The 23,123-nt window shown below is 43.9% G+C and overlaps 1 protein-coding gene across 1 annotated transcript in view; it reads right to left on the reverse strand.

The window, feature by feature from the left end:
* The window catches only part of lnx2b (ligand of numb-protein X 2b), a 65,087-nt gene that overhangs the window by 26,743 nt on the left and 15,221 nt on the right, over positions 1-23,123 (reverse strand). Inside the window, exon 2 of the mRNA XM_067997142.1 lies at positions 15,014-15,491. Coding sequence (XP_067853243.1) covers positions 15,014-15,402 — 389 coding nt within the window. The 5' untranslated portion in view covers positions 15,403-15,491. The remainder of the gene's footprint in view (positions 1-15,013; positions 15,492-23,123) is intronic.

Here is a 23,123-nt window from a genome sequence, read left to right on the forward strand (position 1 = left end):
GAATGTAATTCCTTTTCAACTGATCTCAAAGCGATGGAGATTTTTTTTTAAAACTGTGCCTTCACCAGTGGAAAATACCATAAGGAGTTTGAACAGAAACTATATCAAATTGGTAACGACTTGCTCTCCTACTGAGGCTGATGACCAGCTCTGCCCTAACATGGTTGAGTTGTTTATCGCGCTTCACTTGAACAGCGGACAGTTTCTTACAGCTTTTATTGTGCTGCATTCTATAGGCAAAAAACATTGTCTGCAAGCAATTACAGAAACACTTGGCAGTGTTGCCACCAGGTTTATTTAGATTAACTGGTACCAATACACTACAGGACAATGCAAGAAGTCTGATGGGCAAGGCAGATGAACTCAGGGCATGGATGGGTACATGGGACTGGGATGTTATAGCTATTACTGAAACATGGATAAGGGAGGGGCAGGACTGGCAGCTCAATGTTCCAGGGTACAGATGCTATAGGAAAGATAGAGCAGGAGGTAAGAGAGGAGGGGGAGTTGCGTTCTTGATTAGGGAGAACATCACGGCAGTAGTGAGAGGGGATATATCCGAGGGTTCGCCCACTGAGTCTATATGGGTAGAACTGAAAAATAAGAAGGGAGAGATCACTTTGATCGGATTGTACTACAGACCCCCAAATAGTCAACGGGAAATTGAGGAGCAAATATGTAAGGAGATTACAGACAGCTGCAAGAAAAATAGGGTGGTAATAGTAGGGGACTTTAACTTTCCCAACATTGACTGGGACAGCCATAGCATTAGGGGCTTGGATGGAGAGAAATTTGTTGAGTGTATTCAGGAGGAATTTCTCATTCAGTATGTGGATGGCCCGACTAGAGAGGGGGCAAAACTTGACCTCCTCTTGGGAAATAAGGAAGGGCAGGTGACAGAAGTGTTAGTGAGGGATCACTTTGGGACCAGTGATCATAATTCCATTAGTTTCAAGATAGCTATGGAGAAGGATAGGTCTGGCCCAAAAGTTTAAATTCTAAATTGGGGAAAGGCCAATTTTGATGGTATTAGACAGGAACTTTCAGAAGTTGATTGGGAGAGTCTGTTGGCAGGCAAAGGGACGTCTGGTAAGTGGGAGGCTTTCAAAAGTGTGTTAACCAGGGTTCAGGGTAAGCACATTCCTTATAAAGTGAAGGGCAAGGCTGGTAGAAGTAGGGAACCTTGGATGACTCGGGAGATTGAGGCACTAGTCAAAAAGAAGAAGGAGGCATATGACATGCATAGGCAGCTGGGATCAAGTGGATCCCTTGAAGAGTATAGAGATTGCCGGAGTAGAGTTAAGAGAGAAATCAGGAGGGCAAAAAGGGGATATGAGATTGCTTTGGCAGATCAGGCAAAGGTGAATCCAAAGAGCTTCTACAAATACATAAAGGGCAAAAGGGTAACTAGGGAGAGAGTAGGGCCTCTTAAGGATCAACAAGGTCATCTATGTGCGGAACCACAAGAGATGGGTGAGATCCTGAATGAATATTTCACATCGGTATTTACGGTTGAGAAAGGCATGGATGTTAGGGAACTTGGGGAAATAAATAGTGATGTCTTGAGGAGTGTACATATTACAGAGAGGGAGGTGCTGGAAGTCTTAACGCGCATCAAGGTAGATAAATCTCCGGGACCTGATGAAATGTATCCCAGGACGTTATGGGAGGTTAGGGAGGAAATTGCGGGTCCCCTAGCAGAGATATTTGAATCATCCACCGCTACAGGTGAGGTGCCTGAAGATTGGAGGGTAGCAAATGTTGTGCCTTTGTTTAAGAAGGGCGGCAGGGAAAAGCCTGGGAACTACAGACCAGTGAGCCTGACATCTGTAGTGGGTAAGTTGTTAGAGGGTATTCTGAGGGACAGGATCTACAGGCATTTGGAGAGGCAGGGACTAATTAGGAACAGTCAGCATGGTTTTGTGAGAGGAAAATCATGTCTCACGAATTTGATTGAGTTTTTTGAAGGGGTAACCAAGAAGATAGATGAGGGCTGTGCAGTAGACGTGGTCTACATGGACTTCAGCAAAGCATTTGACAAGGTACCGCAAGGTAGGTTGTTACATAAGGTTAAATCTCATGGGATCCAAGGTGAGGTAGCCAATTGGATACAAAATTGGCTTGACGACAGAAGACAGAGGGTGGTTGTAGAGGGTTGTTTTTCAAACTGGATGCCTGTGTCCAGCGGTGTGCCTCAGGGATCGGTGCTGGGTCCGCTGTTATTTGTTATTTATATTAATGATTTGGATGAGAATTTAGGAGGCATGGTTAGTAAGTTTGCAGATGACACCAAGATTGGTGGCATTGTGGACAGTGAAGAAGGTTATCTAGGATTGCAACGGGATCTTGATAAATTGGGCCAGTGGGCCGATGAATGGCAGATGGAGTTTAATTTAGATAAATGTGAGGTGCTGCATTTTGGTAGATCGAATCGGGCCAGGACCTACTCCGTTAATGGTAGGGCGTTGGGGAGAGTTATAGAACAAAGAGATCTGGGAGTACAGATTCATAGCTCCTTGAAAGTGGAGTCACAGGTGGATAGGGTGGTGAAGAAGGCATTCAGCATGCTTGGTTTCATTGGTCAGAACATTGAATGCAGGAGTTGGGATGTCTTGTTGAAGTTGTACAGGGCATTGGTGAGGCCACACTTGGAGTACTGTGTACAGTTCTGGTCACCCTATTATAGAAAGGATATTATTAAACTAGAAAGAGTGCAGAAAAGATTTACGAGGATGCTACCGGGACTTGATGGTTTGACTTACAGGGAGAGGTTAGACAGACTGGGACTTTTTTCCCTGGAGAGTAGGAGGTTAAGGGGAGATCTTATAGAAGTCTATAAAATAATGAGGGGCATAGATAAGGTCGATAGTCAAAATCTTTTCCCAAAGGTAGGGGAGTCTATAACGAGGGGGCACAGATTTAAGGTGAGAGGGGAGAGATACAAAAGGGTCCAGAGGGGCAATTTTTTCACTCAAAGGGTGGTGAGTGTCTGGAACGAGCTGCCAGAGGCAGTAGTAGAGGCGGGTACAATTTTGTCTTTTAAAAAGCATTTGGACAGTTACATGGGTAAGATGGGTATCGAGGGATATGGGCCAAGTGCAGGCAATTGGGACTAGCTTAGTGGTATAAACTGGGCGACATGGACATGTTGGGCCGAAGGGCCTGTTTCCATGTTGTAACTTCTATGATTCTATGATTCTATGACAAGTCACACATAAACCAATAGGCTTACAGTTGTGTGATACTCAAAACTACTTTTTAATGTATAATAAGAGTGCCACTGGTGGCTGATATGTAGTGCTCGGTCAGTGTGCTGCACTTTACAGTATAAACAGCTTCATGTTTCGAGAATCAACAGCATCGGCAATTCATGAAAACGCAGATCTACCAAAACATGGGTCTATGAATGTGCCGTCATGTTAAAAGAGCTGGTTTCCGTAAACACATGGAAGAGAATTCTTTCCATTTACATTCCATTATGCAACTGCATCTCTGCATGACACAATGGAGTCCAGTGTAACCAGCATCTAGCTCAAAAGGTATAAGGGGGAGAGTAGAGCAAAGAAGTTACTCTCCCCAGAGAGAAACAATAGGAAATAGACGGTGTAAGAGTGCCTTTCATTCATTACCTCAAATGGCTCCTTCTGCTACCACAATCAGCAGTTCATCCTAGTGCTGTACAGCTCAAAATGGTTTCTCTAGACTCAACCCACATTTGGAAGGACAAAAACCATGATTTTACTGCTATGTGTCCCTCACAGTACATAGAATTACATAGAATGTACAGCACAGAAACAGGCCGTTCAGCCCAACTGGTCCATCCCGATGTTTGTGCTCCACTCGAGCCTCCTCCCACCCTTCTTCATCTAACCCTATCAGCATAAACTTCTATTCCTTTCTCCCTCATGTGTTTATCTAGCTTCCCATTAAATGTATCTATGCTGTAATTGGATATAATACAGAAATTTAACACCGTTTTGCGTTACTGAAATCCTAGTGACTACACTGCATTAATAAAGACCTATCAGTACCTCATCGGCCAGGGATTTCCTTTGAGTGGGGTGGGCTGGGAGTAGGAAAAAGTAGGGACCATGTACATTGGATCCCCATACATTTTTTAAGGCTGTCAAACTTTTCAGCATCACTTCTGGCAGATTACAGAAGCGCCTGACCAAAAATGGACTGTCGTAATAAAATAGGTGGTAATGACAGTGTGACACCACACGCTGAATTTCCCATCATTATCGCTTCAATAATGATGGGTGTAACTGACACCACAATACAATAGCATTCCAATGTCGCTAAGGGCTAAAAGCAGAAGCAAATTTAAATTGCCACAGCAGTTACTTCAATTCAGAGAGCCATATGCTATGTAATATTTTTACAGTTACTGCAGGAATTTCACTGACATTTGTGGATGCTGCTGTGAATTCGTTCAGGACATACATCTGCGAGTGCTATGGGCTGACTGTGAGCTATTTACATGTATTGATCACACTTAGCACCAATGCAATAAATTTTGCCTGGACAGTATTGCTGGCAAAAGCCAATTTTTAAAAAAAAAAATCACAATTACCCTGCCTTTCTAACGTCATGCAAAGTCACATAAAAATATAATACAGAAATCCTCCATTTTATCACAAGCACAATGGGGGTCTTTGAGTGGGAATTGGTGGTGGTTGCACATTGGGAACTCAGAGTGGTCCTTAGGGACTCAAGGCAGGGAGAGACGTTAGCGTCAGCATACGATATACAATTCAGGGCAGCAACAGCAAATAAAAAATGATTTGGTCATTTATCTCATTGCTGTTGGTGGGACCTTGCTGTGTGCCATTTGGCCAACACGTTACCCTAATTACAACAGTGACTTAATTGACTGTAAAGTGCTTTTCGATGTCCTGAGGTCATCAAAGGCACGACATAAATATAAGTTCTTTCTTTCTATCTATCTATCTGGAGACCTGGGCTCTGTCGATTGGAAATTCACATTATCCACACACAACCTCGCATCACCGCAGTCTACGAAAGACTGTTTCATCCAAGAATTTGGTCACTTTTCTAGCTGTGCAAGATATGCAATCTAAAAAGGGTATCTTAACCCCTTGAAACAAATTCATTCTTCATTATTTTATGTTTTGTATTTTCAGTGTTACCTGTGTTTTGCTGCTTCTGTATAAACAAATCTATCAGTGTTAGCCTGCATCAGTTAATCTGACAGTGTGGTGTTTTCTACTATTGAAAAAAGTAAGGAGAACCTGGTGGACATTCATGGTCTTAGTAGCCAGTATGACAATAAAAGGGTAACTATTAATCCTGAGCTTGCTATCACTGACAGAGCATAAGGGCACAGGATCTGGTTCACAGGAGACTCAGTCTGCTTACGTGTAAACTGCTCTTTGGCTGTGGATACAAACAAAAGTGTTGGAAGAAAACTTTAACTATATCAGTGCCATCAAGGCCTCTTCTCACCCATAGTGTGCTCCGTGCTCCAAGGCCCCAATGAGCTGCCATTACCCCTTCACACTGAATCCCTCTATAGGTATGAAGATAGCCTAACTGATGCAGGCTAATACTGATAGATTCATTTACACAGAAGCAGTAAAACACAGGTAACACTGAAAGTACAATACATAAAATAATGAAGATTGAATTTGTTTCAAGGGTTAAGATACCCTTTTTAGATTGCATATAGTCCTAGTGTTGTTAGTGGATAGTAACCAAAAAAACAATGGGCTCGATTTTTGCACCCCCGAGTGGGTGCGCTCGTGGCAAGGGGGCTGCGAAAATCGGGGATTCCCGGGGCGGGTCAGGAGCCCGGCTCCAACCCGCCCACTTCCGGGTTCCCCAGTGACGCGCTGACATGCGCGCGCAGCCCCCGTATGTGGGACTCCCGCTTAAAGTACTCATTAAGGTATTTCAGGTCGTTTAGAGACCTGATTAACATAACATTTCAGGAGGGGTGGGATTTTGCAAACAACTGGGACTGTTTCCCGTACTGGGGGAAACACTCCCAGTTCAAATAGACGTGTTGCAGCCATCAGCCTGTGGCAGCTGCAAAGGTCCATTTGACAGGTGGGGGGGGGGGGGGGGCGGGGAGACCCTCACTCATTGCAGGAGGCCACTCTGTCACTTTGGACAAAGTTTGGCCTCCACCACCCTCCTCCTAACAATAAAATTCACCAACTTGCACACTTACCCCGGGGTCCAGACACATGTACCTACCTTGCGGACCCCTCAAATATACATCTTCCGGATGGGGGCTGCCGTAGCTGCAGTCATGACCTCCTCGGAGGACGAATGGCATCACCAGCCTCGCCGTCTACCTCGGACACGTGGAGCCCCACAACACAGTGCTGTGACACATCCACCTGCACAGCAGGAGGGAGGGCAACCGCAGAGAGAGATGCGTCGCAGGAGGCACTACCCTCGCCACAGGGTCCACAGACCGAGGCTCAGCTTCCTGGACCTCTCTGAGCAGCAGTGCACACGGAGGCTCAGAGTCACTTGACATGTAGTCGTGGACATCTGCAGCCTCCTTCATGCCGAGCTGCTCCCGGCTGGCCAGAGCACCATATTCATACCTGTCACTGTCAAAGTCACCACTGCCCTCAACAACTTCTCCTCCGCATCCTTCCAGGGTGCCACCGGGGACATTGCCGACGTCTCTCAGTCGTCTGCACAAAAGAGCCCTGCAAATACACCTACACCCACTCTGCAGTGACACAATGGGTGGCATCAGGTGTGGGTCTTCATAGTGATCCTCAGGAAAGGGCATTATTGCACAAACCAGACAAGATTCGCAAAGACATGGCAGTAGTGGTGACAATATAATATGTGATGTGAGTTGATCAGAAATTAAATATAGGTAAAAAACCATGACAAACCCTCAAACACCCTTGTGCATCCCCTTCATGCTCACGACGTTTGCCTTACCCTGCCTATTGCACATATGTGATGCATGCCCTGTGGCTGCAGCACAGGTAGTGGCAGGTTGAGTGAGGCTGGCCGTGAAAGAGATGCACGAGAGGGTGAGTATGAGATAGAGCCATGAGATTGTATGAGGATTGGGTTGAGTGGTAGTGGTGGGATGAGTACTGGCGAGGTGAGTAAGTGCAGGTAAGATGAGGATGAGCTTTGAGTGGGTGTGAGGGATGATGTGATAGAGTAGTGTTGGCAGTGCAGAAGGAGATGTGGGGTGGGGGCGGTGATGTGGCAGACGGAGTGTAGGGGAATGAGTAAGTGTACTCACTTTGGCTGACCTACTTAGGTCATTGAAGCGCCTCCTGCACTGTATGCAGGTGCGCGATATGTTGGGGGGGGGGGGGGGGGGCGGAAGATCTCTGTCCTTCCCCTCCTCCTCACTCCATCCAATAATACCTGGAGTGAGGCATCATTAAACCTGGGAGCAGCCTTCCCCCTGGGCTGCTCCATGCTGTGATTTATCCTATTTCCTGCAGCATCAGTCAGTGGAGTACTGCCCCTTTAAATAGGGCTCCTCCAGCTGACAGTCTATGCTGCGCAGGCGCAGTCCGCGCTGCACAGCTTTCCAGCGCGAAAACCGGAAGCACAGGTTAAGTGGCTCCAATTAGCCTGCGATTCCATGCGGAGCACACTGATTTCACTCGGCGCATTACCCACACGCCCAGTCGACCCGCCGCCCTCCTAATATCGGGACCAATGTATGTGATGGACACATAGGAAAAAATATTTAGAAATCAATCAAAACTCCCTCACAAGCAGCATTGTTTATGTCAACTATGAAGATACTTTGGATATGTTCCAAAAGGAAGACACATCTTTTATATCTAAAGACAATAGCTTCCATAATCCTTTGAGCCGAACTGCTGACTGCTGGAGGGATACAGCGGTAGTGGAAGTAGTTTAATTTAGGGATAATTCTTCAAAACTATGGAATGAGCTAAATGGGCCATTAGCTCCTTTCCTCCCGTACCTAATCTTCGAATTACTAGTTCATCTACAAATGTGCCCGATTTGGGGTTGGCAAAAGGTGGCAACCACCAACAGGGTCTATTGTTGATCCAGTGCAAAGTGGATCTGAAGTGCCAGGATGTCGACAAACCCAATAACTAAATGTAAAGGTTCAGGTCAACTATGAATGTATTGTAAAGAAAAGTGCTATTTCAAAATAGTAAGATTTAAAAATGCTTAAATTTATTCACTGGAAATCGGGGAGGAATTGGTTCTCTGTAGTGACAGATTTGTGGCTAATTGTATAATTAACAGGTTTTGCAAAGACAATGAGAGAATGTTTGGAAATAGCATAAATAAAAGAGTAGTAAATAAGGATTGAAAAATTATTGGTCACTTGAGGCATTTTAACATTAAAGGAGTGCAGCTGAACACAGATCCCCGGATCCGTGTTATTAGCCTCACAAGTATAAAAACCACCTGATCTTCATCGTACTAGTGGAAGTGAAGGCTCGTTCCATCACAGTTCTTGTGAGCTTTCATTTGTGCGGAGTCAGTTTGATAAATCTGCTGCGACACAAATAGCTTCAAACCCCTTACATTCATCAAGATTGAAATGGAAACCCTGAAACAGTCTCATTACTTTACATGGAAAAGCAGGTCTCCTTATTTCTGAAGAATTGCTTCAGGTGAGATTAGGTTGGCGTGGCTACGCTCTCCACATATTTGTAGCTATAAAGTAAAAGCACTTTAGAGACGGATTTTAATCCTGATCCTCCACTGGGACTGGGGGGGGGGGGAGGGACATTTATGATACGACAGGGAAACAAATTCATTCTTTTCATTTTTTTTTAGTAGAATTGCCTGTTGGCAAGTCCGGGACATAATGCATCTTCTAACCCTGAGCCACACAATCACAATCCCACACTAAATCAGCGTCAGAGAAAAATATTTTGTTTACAACCAAGCAACCCAGCTTTCATTTCTTGATCATCGCATCAATTATTAACGAGCTGAATGTATTTGCTGAGCTTCAACCTGTAGTTAAACTCCGCCCAGATAATAAATAAGTCGTTCTGATAGCATCTCGTTTATCAACAGATCTTTTTACTGAAAGTGTAAGCGTCCAAACACTCCCATTATTGTCTCATAAATGCACAAAACTAAAGGAGGTCTGGTCATTTCAACACAAGTTGCAGCCAGCAATGTTGGCAACCCAGTACATTAAAATCTTGATGGCATGTGTTTGGCTGAATCTATCCACTACACACAGCACCAGATTTCCAGATTTCAGAATAGAAGGGCCAATGGAGACAGCAGGTGGGAGAGGGGGGGGGGGGGGAAGGGAGAATAGTGAGGAGGACATAGATTTTTAAAATATGTAATGCCCTTTTTAAGATGGAGTTGGAGAAGCTCCAGAGTAAAACAGTCAAGATAAAAAATGAGCCTCTCTCAGTATTAATGTCTTCATGAAATATTAAAATGTTAAAGGGTGCACCACATGTGAATAATGCTAACAGTTCGCAATACATTTGACAGTTCACCACCTGCTCATGATATAATCCCTGAGATGAGATTCCGACCACATATCCGCTCCATCACCAAGACCACCTACTTCCACCTCCGTAACGTCGCCCATCTTCGCCCCTTCTCATCTCCTGTTGAGACCCTCATCTGTGCCTTTGTTACGTCTGGACTTGACAATCCAGTGTTCTCCTGGCCAGCCTCCCATCTTCCACCCTCCATAAACTTGAGCTCATTCAAAATCCTGCTGCCCGTATCCTAACTCGCACCAAGACCTGTTCACCCATCACCCCTGTACTTGCTGACCTACATTGACTCCCGGTCCGGGAACACCTCGATTTTAAAATTCTCATCCTTGTTTTCAATTCCCTCCATGGCCTTTCCTCTCACTATCTCTGTAACCTCCTCCAGCCCTACAACCACCACCCCCCCCCACCCCACCCCCAAGATCTCCGCATTCCTCCAATTCTTGGCTTTTGCACATCCCCAATTTTAATTGCTCCACCATGGGCGGCCATGCCTTCAGCTGCCTAGGCCATAAGCTCTGGAATGCCTTCCCTAAACCTCTCCACCTCTCTGCCTCTCTCTCCTCCTTTAAGACACTCCTTAAAACCTACCTCTTTGACCAAGCTTTTGGTCACCTATCTCATGTGGCTCGATGTCAAATTTTGTTTTACAACCATTCCTGTGAAGCGCCTTGGGACATTTTACTACGTTAAAGGTGCTATATAAATGCAAGTTGTTGTTGTTGTAAAACTTATCTCCCAATGGCTTAAGTGAGTTTATCCAGTACGTACCTGAACCATGCAGACTACCAAGGTCCGAGGTTCCATCAGAAGTCTTTGCTAAATTTGTTAATCTCAGCCAGGTTTCACTATCTCTGGGTTAGGGAGGGAAAAATTGCCCAAGGCTCTTACTCCACATTCTGCTGAAGTACACATCTAGTAAGAGCAAAATCAGGCTCATGGTGATGCCCTTCATCAGTCAAGTAGCTGCTAACACTCAGTCAAGGCTGGTGCGTGACTAATAGCTACTTGGTAAGATGCTTAGCACCTGTGGGACTGTACTCAGCATGGATTTAATGCCTTGAGAAAAGGAGGGGAGCAGAGAGAAATGGGGAGGACAAAAATCCCTATAGAAAATTTACAAAAGCACATTGTACTTGTGTAGCATTGATTATCTGGCATACAAACACAAAGATGTATTGACATGAACAGAATAGATGATGGATTATTCACTGTACTTGTATGTCCAATTGCTATTTTCCTATTTCACAATAACTTAATTGCATTGGTATCATAAAGTTCTGCACCTCACAAGCTGATAGTCAGTATTCATTTATTCTTTGAATAACACAATTTAAATTGGTGAATTATGTGCTTGTGAAGGTGAAAGCTATTATTAGTGCTTCACAAATGAAAAATATCATAATTTTTCTGTGCCCACTGTTACTATATGGCATTGGATTGGTGCACGGTAAAGTTCCTTCTAGTCTACCTCAGCAATGCCCCCGACCCTCCAGCACTCTCACTGCACTAATGTACGCTTTCATTTTCCACACCAGCCCTCCTTGTGATCAGAGCGAGACAGACACTATAATGCAAAATTATTGGCAGTTTTGTGCCACAAATTCAGTCGCATAATCATCTGTCTGGTTTTAAACCACAAAGTTTGGTTTTGGGATGGGCTACTCTGTATTTGTGGGGAATAAAACTAGACAATAAAGTTCATGTTTTAGTGGCTGTTTAGGAAAATATGCCCTCCATCTGTATGCCCTACTCCACATAGAGACTGGAAAACATGAGTCAGTTTGCCATTGTATAGCATATACCAAAAACAGGAGCTACAAGTCAACTGTATTGAGATTAGCAAAAGAAAATTAATATTTTTACAGTCAAAATTCTTCCAGTGAATGGAATATAAAATTCTTCCAGTGAATGAAGTAAAAAATTCTTATTGCAGTTACATCAATATTGGACTACTGAATGAGGTCTGAGACTCTTTCCTGGCTCCCATAATGCTGCATAACGACTGAGGTTCCTTCATGTGCCTGGATTTTGCAGCTGAGAAGTTTTAAAAATGAGCCTTGTGTAACTGTCTCACTGATTCTAACTTCCCTTGAAATGTAATTAGAAAAGTAAAGCACTAAATGATTGAGAATTTATAACCATAGAAAAGATACCACAGAAGGGGGCCATTCGGCCCATCCTGTCCACGCCGGTTCGAAGAACAACCAGGTGCCCATTCTAATCCCACCTTCTAGCACCCGGTCCGTAGCCCTGCAGCTTACAGCACTTTAGGTGCAGGTCTAGATACTTTTGAAAAAAGAGTTGAGGGTCCCTGCCTCTACCACCAAATCGGGCAGCGGGTTCCATACACCCATCACCCTCTGGATAAAAAAGTTTTTCCTCATTTCCCCTCTAATCCTTCCGCCAATCAGCTTAAATTTATGTCCTCTAGTTCTTGAACGCTCCGCGAGGGGAAACAGGTACTTCCTGTCTACTCTATCTGGGCCCCTCATAATTTTGTACACCTCAATCAAGTCACCCCTCAGCCTCCTCTGCTCCAAGGAAAACAACCCCAGCCTGTCCAATCTCTCCTCGTGGCTACAATTTTCAAGTCCTGGCAAATAAAGGCAAATTTGCTCTGCTTTATCCATGGAGTTCACAACATTGACAGAGAGCTCTTTCAAATCACCACTCAAGCTACTTTTGCACTAGCCAACTGCAGACACACAGTCTTCCTACCATCAACTACAGTCCTCAGTGTAAATGGCAGACACAATTACATTTGTTGTTTCTGTAATTCAAACTGGGTAAAGTGATGTTTGCGTCAGCTCCCTGCATTTACATTGCAAAAAACAACTCCCTTATCCCTAGCAGAAAACATGGCTCTGTGAATCTGCTGTCAGATTGAAGTCTCTGGTTTCATTAAAATAAATGAGCAAAGCTGGTCTCTTGTTTTGCACAGGACTCTTTGCAATCAGGTTTCTATGTCACACAACAGAGCCCGGCAGCATTACAGATATCAGCACCAAATGGAAGTATTGAGAGTGGAAGTGATGCATGTAGGTTGCTTGTCCGAGACGGAAACAGTCTTTTAAAGTAAGCATAAAAGTACCATAAATTTAAAAAAAGGGAACATTCACAGAAATCATGGTTTGACAACAGCAAACAGTGGTCGGATGAAAGATTTTGACCTGTGAAGCCCATAATAGACAACGATAGATGTGCATTTAGTTAGCACACATGCAGGAGGACATCTTAAAGTGCTTTACATTGAGGACAAAGCAGTGGATGCCAAGTAGGAGAGAAGAGAAATGGAGATGGTTAGGGCCAAAGGCACAGTCAAACAAAGATTTTTGATAGCAAGGAGGGAAGTAGCAAAGGGAAGATACTAGGCATGGAGTTCCAGAGGACAGGAGCAGAGTGGCTAAATGAGCAGCCCGTGACTAGTGGAGTGGACGAAGAGAAATAGGTTGGGTTAAAAGGGAAGGATGCATGGGGATTTAAGGCAGGAAGAGAGACAAAAGGTGTGTGGAGGGTTGGGGGGTTGAGAGACCATGGCGTGATCAAGAATGGCACATGCTCATTTGAATCCATGCAGCCAAACTTTCAATCCTCCTTAATGGACAATAATTAATGGAATGCGCTATAAAAAAAACCCAATGGAATGTTGGCCTTTTTCTCAATGGGATTGGAGTACAAAAGGGAGGAAGTGATGCTTCAGTTGTACAGAGCCTTAGCCAGACCCCATCTGAAGTAAGTAATGCATTCAGTTTTGGGCACCGGAACCTCAAGAATATTGACATGGCAGGGGGTGCAGTGCAGAGTCACCAGAATTATATCAGGCTTAAAAGGATTAAATTATGAGGACAGGTTGCATAAACTAGGTTTGTATTCTCTTGAGTTTAGAAAGTTGAGGGGTAATCTAATGGAGGTATTTAAAATAATTAAGGGATTTGATAGTTTTGATACAGAGAAACTATTTCCTCTGGTGGGGGGAATCCAAAACAAGAGGACATAATCTTAAAATTAAAGCTAGGCCAATTAGATGTGGAATCAGGAAGCTCTTATTCACACAAAAGGGTGATGGAAATCTGGAACTCCCCCCACCAAGCCCCGCTAAAGGCTGTGGATGCTGGGTCGATTGAAATTTTCAACACTGAGATCGATATATTTTCGTTGGGTAAGGGTATCAAGGGATATGGAGAGATGGGTAAATGGAGTTGAATAACAGAGCAGCCATGATCTAATAGAATGGCAAAAGAGGCTCGTGGAACTGAATGGCCTACTCTTGTTCCTATGTTCCAAGCTGAAGTTAAACAACAACTAAGTTTCCACTTTACAAGGCATATATACTGTTATGGTTTATAATGAATGATGCATTTAAATTCAGTTACAGGGCTTTGCCTCTATAGGCACTTTTACACTAGCACTTGTTTCGGTTGACTTTTGGAAAACCGGTTCATGAGCCTGTTTACACTACTAAATCTGGCTCTATTAGCTCGACAGCAGAATTGTAGAATGAAAAACCAGGTCTACCACTGGGGCAATGGAGTCAGATTTAGAAACTTAAATGCTAGGAACCAGCTCACAGAGCAGTCTCCCAGAGTCCTTACTGAACAAGCACCAGTATAAAAGTGGTTTATAACTTACTGCATGGTAGACCTTTTTTTTTGTTGTTAATCTCCCACTTTTCTTTCCCCTGCTCCCCTAAAGGCACCAACACTTGATGGGGTATGGTTCCATGGTTGCCAGCACCCCTCCCGTAGTTCAGTCAGGTGGCAAGTCAAGACAGTAAGTGTTGACAGGCCAGGTAATCAACTGCCAAAGCAAATCCTCACCTGACATCCACCTGTGAATGCTTCAGCAGCAATCAGGAGCGAGAACCTTGGCTGATCTTTCTTTCCCCCCTCCCTAGCCCAGGAGGATGGAGACTAATTGCAGCGCTCAAATGCTTCCCTGGCTGAGATTAGCTAACTCAATGCAGACCAAATCCAACCTGAGACTTTCTGCTTGGTATGACTTAATATTACACTGAGCAGTACCTTTACCCATTGAACCATCAGGGAAGATTACTAGGAAGGAGAATTTGTTGCATTTTTATGATGCTGTTACCAAAGAAAAAATATCCAATGGCACTTCATAGAGGCATGAGGAAAAATGGATGCCAAGCCAAAGGAGAGATTTTGGCGGAGGCGGGGGGAAATCAAAAGTTCAGTTAAAGAGGTGGGTTTGAATGAGGAAGTAATGTAGCATTTAGGAAGGGAATCCCAATTTTATAACATATATGTGTACTAACTGGCTGCCAAGTTTGCCTACATAACACATTTCAAAAGTATTTTGGCTGTGAAACACTTTGGAATGTCCCGAGGATAAGAAAGGTGCTATATAAATACAAGATTGTTCTTTCTAGATCAGATTTCATATTTTACAGTTTGATTTTGTGCACAGTAAATTCTGAATCTCCGTGCCTCTTCTCCGTTTGGTTAATTAGGTCACTGCAAAATACCTACTAAGCACTTTTTACCCTTGAACCTGAACCACACGCCACTTACCTATTCTGGAGATGTGGGTCGAGTTCACAGCGCTGCATCACCTTCTCACAGTCCAATCGAAAAGGACAGAAAACAAGCAACTTATCAAGTAGGTTCCGCACCAGAAGGCTGGATTTCCGACAGTGCTGGAAGTGAAGCCTCTTGCGATCCATTGGGCAGAAATCCTGTTCTTGCAGGAAATTCTCCAGGCACTTGAAGCAAAATGTATGGCCACATGGGGTGTCCAGAGGTTGCAGCAAGGGCTGAAGGCAAATGTGACAAATTAGCTCGTCGTCTACTTCATCCTGATAATCGTACAGGTGGTTCTCTAGTACCATGTGAGCCTGGCCACACTCACAACATAATTCATTCACAGCTGAGCTTGCATCTTCAAGGTTGGGCTCACTCATGATGCCCACACGGTATTAAGAGCTTCTCGAGGTGTTGCAGGTCCTTTCTGGATACTTTTGGCCAGCACTGGTCAGCGGCTATTTCTTTACTGCAGTAGAAAGGTAATTTTGAAGAGAAAAAAAAATGGCATTAATCAAACATAAACGTTTACTAGGGGACCCAGCCATCAGCATTAACCAAAGTGCAGTTTAAAAATAACATTTCAGGTTCAGCCAAACGGGAATTACTGGTAATTTTAACAAGTCTGGCAAGTTGCCTGTCGATTTACATTCTCCTCATTACAGCTTAAAATGACACTTCTTCAAGATATGTGTACAACACATCAATAATGGTACACCCATTAATTCCACCTTTGCTCAAGTACCATGTCCAAATTAGCAGTCACGTGATGCACAAGCTCTTCCTGTACTTCTTGTTTCAGGAAACGGTCACAAAGCATTGATGTGTCCTTCAACTGCCACTGTGATTACTGATATTTTGGAATGGTGAGTGTAGACACGATCTACAAGTGATGTACCTAATGCAGCTTTTATATTGATACCAGAACACAGGATGAGCAATAAGAAAGCTGAAACCTAATAACACCAAAGGCTGTTTTCCTAGTTTTACTTTACTAATGTGCTGTCAGCTCCTATACGACTTCTTGGAGGATTAATAGGAAGCAGCCTTATTTTTTCCCATGCCTCCTATGGCTAGGCACACTTCCATCGGAAGTTGGTCGTTGCTGGAGGCACAGAGCTCAATGTGAGAAAAATAAGTATTTTTGTCTTAAGATTGAGCAGGGTATTCTTTAGTTATGTTTTTTTTTCATTCGTTCATGGGATGTGGGCGTCGCTGGCGAGGCCAGCACTTATTGCCCATCCCTAAATGCCCTTGAGAAGGTGGTGGTGAGCCGCCTTCTTGACCCGCTGCAGTCCGTGTGGTGAAGGTTCTCCCACAGTGCTGTTAGGAAGGGAGTTCCAGGATTTTGACCCAGCGACGATGAAGGAACGGCGATATATTTCCAAGTCGGAATATGCAGGTGGTGTTGTTCCCATGTGCCTGCTGCCCTTGTCCTTCTAGGTGATAGAGGTCGCGGGTTTGGGAGGTGCTGTCGAAGAAGCCTTGGCGAGTTGCTGCAGTGCATTCTGTAGATGGTACACACTGCAACCACAGTGTGCCGGTGGTGAAGGGAGTGAATGTTTAGGGTGGTGGATGGGGTGCCAATCAAGCGGGCTGCTTTGTCCTGGATGGTGTCGAGCTTCTTGAGTGTTGTTGGAGCTGCACTCATCCAGGCAAGTGGAGAGTATTCCATCACACTCCTGACTTGTGCCTTGTAGATGGTGGAAAGGCTTTGGGAGTCAGGAGATGAGTCACTCGCCGCAGAATACCAAGCCTCTGACCTGCTCTTGTAGCCACGGTATTTACATGGCTGGTCCAGTTAACTCATAGAACATAGAATCTTACTGCACAGAAGGGTACCATTCAGCCCTATCGTGTCTGTGCCGGCAATTTGAAAGAGCTATCCAATTAGTCCCACTTGCCTGCTCTTTCCCCATAGCCCTGCAAATCTTTCCTTTTCAAGTATATATCGAATTCCCTTTTGAAAGTTATTACTGAATCTGCTTCCACCACCCTTTCAGGTAGTGCATTCCAGATCATCATAACTCGCAGTGCAAGAAAAAAATCTCCATCTCCCCTCTGGTTCTTTTGCCGATTATCTTAAATCTGTGTCCTCTGGTTACCGACCCTCAGTAAACAGTTTCTCCTTATTTACTCTTATCAAAACTCTTCATAATTTTGAACACCTCTATTAAATCTCTCCTTAATCTTTTCTGCTGTAAAGAGAACAATCCTAGCTTCTCTAGTCTCGCCACATAATTGAAGTCCCTCATCCCTGTAACCATTGACCAGAAACTTAACTGGACCAGCCACATAAATACTGTGGCTACGAGAGCAGGTCAGAGGCTGGGTATTCTGTGGCGAGTGACTCACCTCCTGACTCCCCAAAGCCTTTCCACCATCGACAAGGCACAAATCAGGAGTGTGATGGAATACTCTCCACTTGCCTGGATGAGTGCAGCTCCAACAACACTCAAGAAGCTCGACACCATCCAGGACAAAGCAGCCCGCTTGATTGGCACCCCATCCACCACCCTAAACATTCACTCCCTTCACCACCAGCGCACTGTGGCTGCAGTGAGTACCATCCACAGGATGCACTGCAGCAACTCACCAAGGCTTCTTCGACAGCACCTCCCAAATCTGCGATCTCTACCACCTAGAAGGACAAGGGCAGCAGGCATATGGGAACACCACCACCTGCACGTTCCCCTCCAAGTCACACACCATGCCAACTTGGAAATATATCGCCGTTCATTCATTGTCGCTGAGTCAAAATCATGGAACTCCCTACCTAACAGCACTGTGGGAGAACCTTCACCAAACAGACTGCAGCGTTGAAAAAGGTGGCGTACCACCACCTTCTCAAGGGCATTTAGGGATGGGCAATAAATGCTGGCCTCGCCAGTGACGCCCACATCCCATGAACGAATAAAAAAAAGCTCAAATGCCAGCTTCATTCAATGAAAACATGTTTCAGTTTATTTTTGATACAATGGTTGCAACAATTAATTGTTTGTCTTAATTAGATGTTTGAGGAGGGGGGGGGGGCCAAGCCATTCAATTCAAATACAAACATCTTGCAGTATCCGTTTGAATTATGCCTTATTGACAACATCTTTTGAGATTTTGACAAGACAGTTATTTGACAGGCAAGTAATAAAATCAGTAACTAACTCAAAATCAACCAAAGAGAATTCTCTATTCAATCCTTAGACACACTACAAACTTATGCAGAGATTGAGCAAAGGAAAGCACTGGAAGAATAGAAAAACAGAATATTTTTTAAATGGTGAGGAACTATTAAATGTTGGTGTCCAGAGAGACTTGGGTGTCCTGGTACAAGAGACACAAAAAGTTAGCATGCAGGTACAGCAAGCAATTAGGAAGGCCCTTATAGTCAGGGGGTTGGAGTACAAGAGTAAGGAAATCTTACTACAATTGTACAGGGCTTTGGTGAGACCTCACCTGGGGTACTGCGTACAGTTTTGGTCTCCTTATCTAAGGAAGGATATACTTGCCTTTGAGGAATTGCAACAAAGGTTCACTAGATTGATTCCTGGGAGGAGAGGGTTGTCCTAGGAGAGGTCGAGTAGAATGCGCCTATTCTCTCTGGAGTTTAGAAGAATGAGAGGTGATCTCATTGAATTATATAAGATTCTGAGGGCTTGTCAGGGTAGATGCTGAGCAGCTGCTTCCCCTGGCTGGAGAGTCTAGAACTAGGGGGCATACACAGGATAAAGGGTCGGCCATTTAAGAGATGAGATGAGGAGGAATTTCTTCACTCAGAGGGTTGTGAACCTTTGGAATTCTCTACCCCAGAGGGCTGTGGATGCTGAGACGTTGAATATATTCAAGGCTGAGATAGATAAATTTTTGGACTCTAGGGGAATCAAGGGATGTGGGGATCAGGCAGGAAAGTGGAGTTTTTTTTAAAAATTCGTTTGTGGGATGTGGGCGTTGCTGACGAGGCCAGCATTTATTGCCCATCCCTAATTGCCCTTTAGAAGGTGGTGGTGAGCCGCCTTCTTGAACCGCTGCAGTCCGTGCGATGAAGGTTCTCCCTTCCTAACAGCACTGTGGGAGTTCCAGGATTTTGACCCAGTGACGATGAAGGAACAGCAATATATTTCCAAGTCGGGATGGTGTGTGACTTGGAGGGGAACGTGCAGTTGGTGGTGTTCCCATGTGCCTGCTGCCCTTGTCCTTGTCCTTCTAGGTGGTAGAGGTCGTGGGTTTGGAAGGTGCTGTCGAAGAAGCCTTGGCGAGTTGCTGCAGTGCATCCTGTGGATGGTACACACTGCAGCCACAGTGCGCCGGTGGTGAAGGGAGTTAATGTTTCAGGTGGTGGATGGGGTGCCAATCAATTGGGCTGCTTTGTCCTGGTTGAGGTTGAAGATCAGCCATGATCTGATTGAATGGCAGAGCAGGCTTGAGGGGCCATCTAGCCTATTCCTGTTTCTATTTCTTATGTTCTTATGGGACTTCAAGGGCGAAGGCTCACCTCTAGAAGTGTTTGACTATGCTAATTCCAAAACAAAAAAATCTACAGAGAGAGGTTTTTTTTTAAACTCTAGCTGCTTTATGTTATAATGCATGGCAGGAACTTGATGTACCTACCATTAACAACATTAAAATGCTGTTTGAGTCATTTCTTTAGCATAATGAGGTAAATAAACCTGTATGGGACTCACCAGAATAGATAGTTACATCCTGTTTGTAGTTCAGGATAACCTTTTAAACGGATACAATGTGTGTTAAGTAGAATGTAAATTCATCGGTCAAGGATAGACAAAACCTGAGATACAACTGCATGCAAGCCAGAATGTGGCACAGTAATCGAAGAATTGACACATTAAAGGAGCACCATGTTCATGTCCACTACCTGACGAAGTAGCACTTGATGGAAACCATGGGTGGGAGTGGGACACTGTTCCCAGCAACAACATCCATCACCTTAAGGAGTATAAAATTAACCAACAAAAATATGAAGAGCCACCAAACACTTTAAGGTTTCAATACAGAAAACCTTTGTCCTCATGGTGGATCAATCAGCATGAGGCAACTATCTCCTGGAAAATGGTTACTCATATATTAAAAAAATCAATTTGTATTGCTTAATTGATCCATTTCAAGCATTATCTTCACAGCTGAAACATGCAGGACCTGAAGCTAACTATAGAGACTTTGTTTTTTAATTTAATCTTAATTAAATTATCTATTTGAAGATGTTCACTGAAAATATGAAGTCCATTTTGGTTCAGCGTGATCAATGCTCAGACTCTTTGTTTATTATACGGGATTTTGGAACTTTTTTTAAACCAGGGATCAAATTGTGCAATTCTGCCTATTTTCCACATGAAGACTCTAAAAATTGATAATTGTAAACAATTTTACAACACCAAGTTATAGTCCAACAATTTTTGGTCAATTATAGTCTAAAAATTGATGGCCTTGCTCATTAGTAGTGGGTTAGGTTAACTCATTGTACCAATAACTCATTCTTTCCCAAGAACTCAAAGCTATGAAACTACTTACCTTCCTTAGTGTTCTCTTCCTTGTAAAACCTACAGGCTTTTAAATCCAAGTTTGGCACCACCTAACCACTACTTTCTGATTCACCTCAACTTGTTTGGTACTCTTTCCAACCTTGATGGTGTCCTGTACCGCAGGCCTTGGTCCTTTATTTGTTACTTAATTTGTCATCTCTGACAAATGCATCCCTCACCTTCACGTTAGTTTTAAGTTCAACTATCTTAAAAGTCTTTGATCTGGTCTGCCCACCTTCGAACCACTCTGAGGTAGCATCATCAGCTCTGTTCGGGTGGAGACCAGTGCTCTTTTGGCTGTTTTCATTCCTTTGCCAATGCTTGCTGCACCCCGTTAAATTGGTATTTGTCAGCACCATCAATAACTGGGGAGGGAAATTAAAAGGATGGTACTTTGCTTTCAAGCTGCTAAATAACTGTTAATACCACACATTTGACAAGAATGGTTTCTAGCTGTGGTGAACCTTTAATAAAACTCCATTCTGTGTACAGTGCTGGTTATAACAGCAGCTTGCTTACAAGAGTGTAAGATAATCCAATAGTCCAGATTACAAGCGGTGTGAACTTTGCTATTGTTCATCGCAAACTTCTTCAATTGTGTTGCTCTCTAGTAGCACATTCTGTGCCATGACACTAAGATGTTTCAGAGCTTATCAGGAGAGCAAGCTGTTAGAAATTACAGTATGTTGGCTGTATATGGCATCCAATAAAAAGAATCCTTTTGTCTTACACAACATGGCATGGGCTCACCTAATGGCTGGGCTGGTGAAAGATACTCCCAGTGGGGAACTGCTCCATACAGCCCAGGAAGTCCCAAGTTGAATCCCTGGTCTCTGCTCAGTTATCAGCTAGGATGTCAGTAAGAGCTCTAATTAATCTCAGCACCAGGACAATCAGGTCTGTGAGGAATCAGCCAGGGATTCGATTCCTGATAATTATCCAGTGATCCTTCTGGAAACACGTGTGGATGTGATGTAAGGAAAGAATAGGTCGAGCTCAGCTGTGATGCTCCCCATAATCAAATAGTTTGTCAGGAATCAGTGTCCAGGTTCAGAACTGAAAATTGGACAAGGTACATAGAAACATAGGAACAGGAGTAGGCCATTAGGCCCCTCAAGCCTGTTCCGCCATTAAATTAGATCATGGCTGATCTGTATCTTAACTCCATCTACTCGCCTTGGTTCGGTAACCCTTAATACCCTTGCCTAACAAAAATCTATCAGTCTCAATTTTGAAATTTTCAACTGACCCCCAGCCTCAACAGCTTTTTTTTTGGGCGAGGGTGGTTGAGAAAGAGTTCCAGATTTCCACTACCCTTTGTGTGAAGAGCTTTCTGACATCACCCCTGAACGGCCTAGCTCTAATTTTTAAGGTTATGCCCCCTTGTTCCGGGCTCTCCCACCAGAGGAAATATCCTATACAGTCCTTTAATCATTTAAACACTTCAATTAGATCACCCCTTAATCTTCTATATTCAAGGTAATACAAGCCTAGAGTATGTAACCTGTCCTCATAATTTAATCCTTTTAGCCCCGGTATCATTCTGGTGAATCTGCGCTGTACCCCCTACAGGCCAATATATCCTTCCTAAGGTGCGATGCCCAGAACTGAATGCAGTTCTCCAGATGGAGTGCTCTCCGTAACAGTCAGCACCTTCAGGTGGAGAGAAGAAAATTGTAGGAGAGTTAATACAGTACACAACAAATGGGGCAGCATCAAGCCAATTCTAAAGCACTGAATTGAACACAAGGAGGCCGCAGAACTGAAGACAGCTTTGGGCTGTATCCAGCCTACACATGAAGTAGTTACACCTGTAAAGTGGCACTTTGTTTCATTATCACTGAATTCCATTGACATACAGCTTTTGAAATCCCTTCTCCCACATCAGGCTGTATGGTAGTTGTACTGAAACCTACTGTTGTTTCAATAGAGCTCTTTGCAGCTCATCACACACAGACTGCATATTGTGACAAAAGAGAGATATTTCTGTATTTTCATTTTGTGACAATTAGTTAAAAAAAAGCCTTTTCTCGAAGAGGACCTCATTCTTCCATGGCAACAATGACCTAATACATGTAACTGGCTGCACAAACAGACCTTGACAGCACGTTCAAAGGGAAACAGCTGTCCTAGAGCGAGGAAAGGTCTTCGACCTGAAACATCGACCGACTTCTGTTTCTCAATACATGTGGCCTGTCCTGCTGAGTATTTCCAGCTGTTCTGCTTTAGTGTCCTAAAGTGAGTTTTCGTTCCTTATTTTATTGCCTTCGTTCAGAAACTACTTTGGAGGTTAGAACAGCCTATTTGATATGCCAGTTTGTAGTGTCAGCAGTGAGTCGTGTCAGAAGGTTATGGGTTCAAGTCCCACTCCAGAGACTTGAGCATATAATGCTAGGCTAACACTTCAGTGCAATACGGAGGTGCCATCTTTCGATGGGACATTAAACCTGCCCCCTCAGGTCAATGTAAAAGATCCCACGGCTCTATTTGAAGAAGAGCTGGAGAGTTCTCCAGAGTCCTGGCCAACGTTTATTCCTCAACCAACTTCATTAAAACAGATTATCTGGTCA

This window comes from Heptranchias perlo, chromosome 15 (genome assembly GCF_035084215.1).
Source record: "Heptranchias perlo isolate sHepPer1 chromosome 15, sHepPer1.hap1, whole genome shotgun sequence".
NCBI classification, from domain to species: Eukaryota; Metazoa; Chordata; class Chondrichthyes; order Hexanchiformes; family Hexanchidae; genus Heptranchias; species Heptranchias perlo.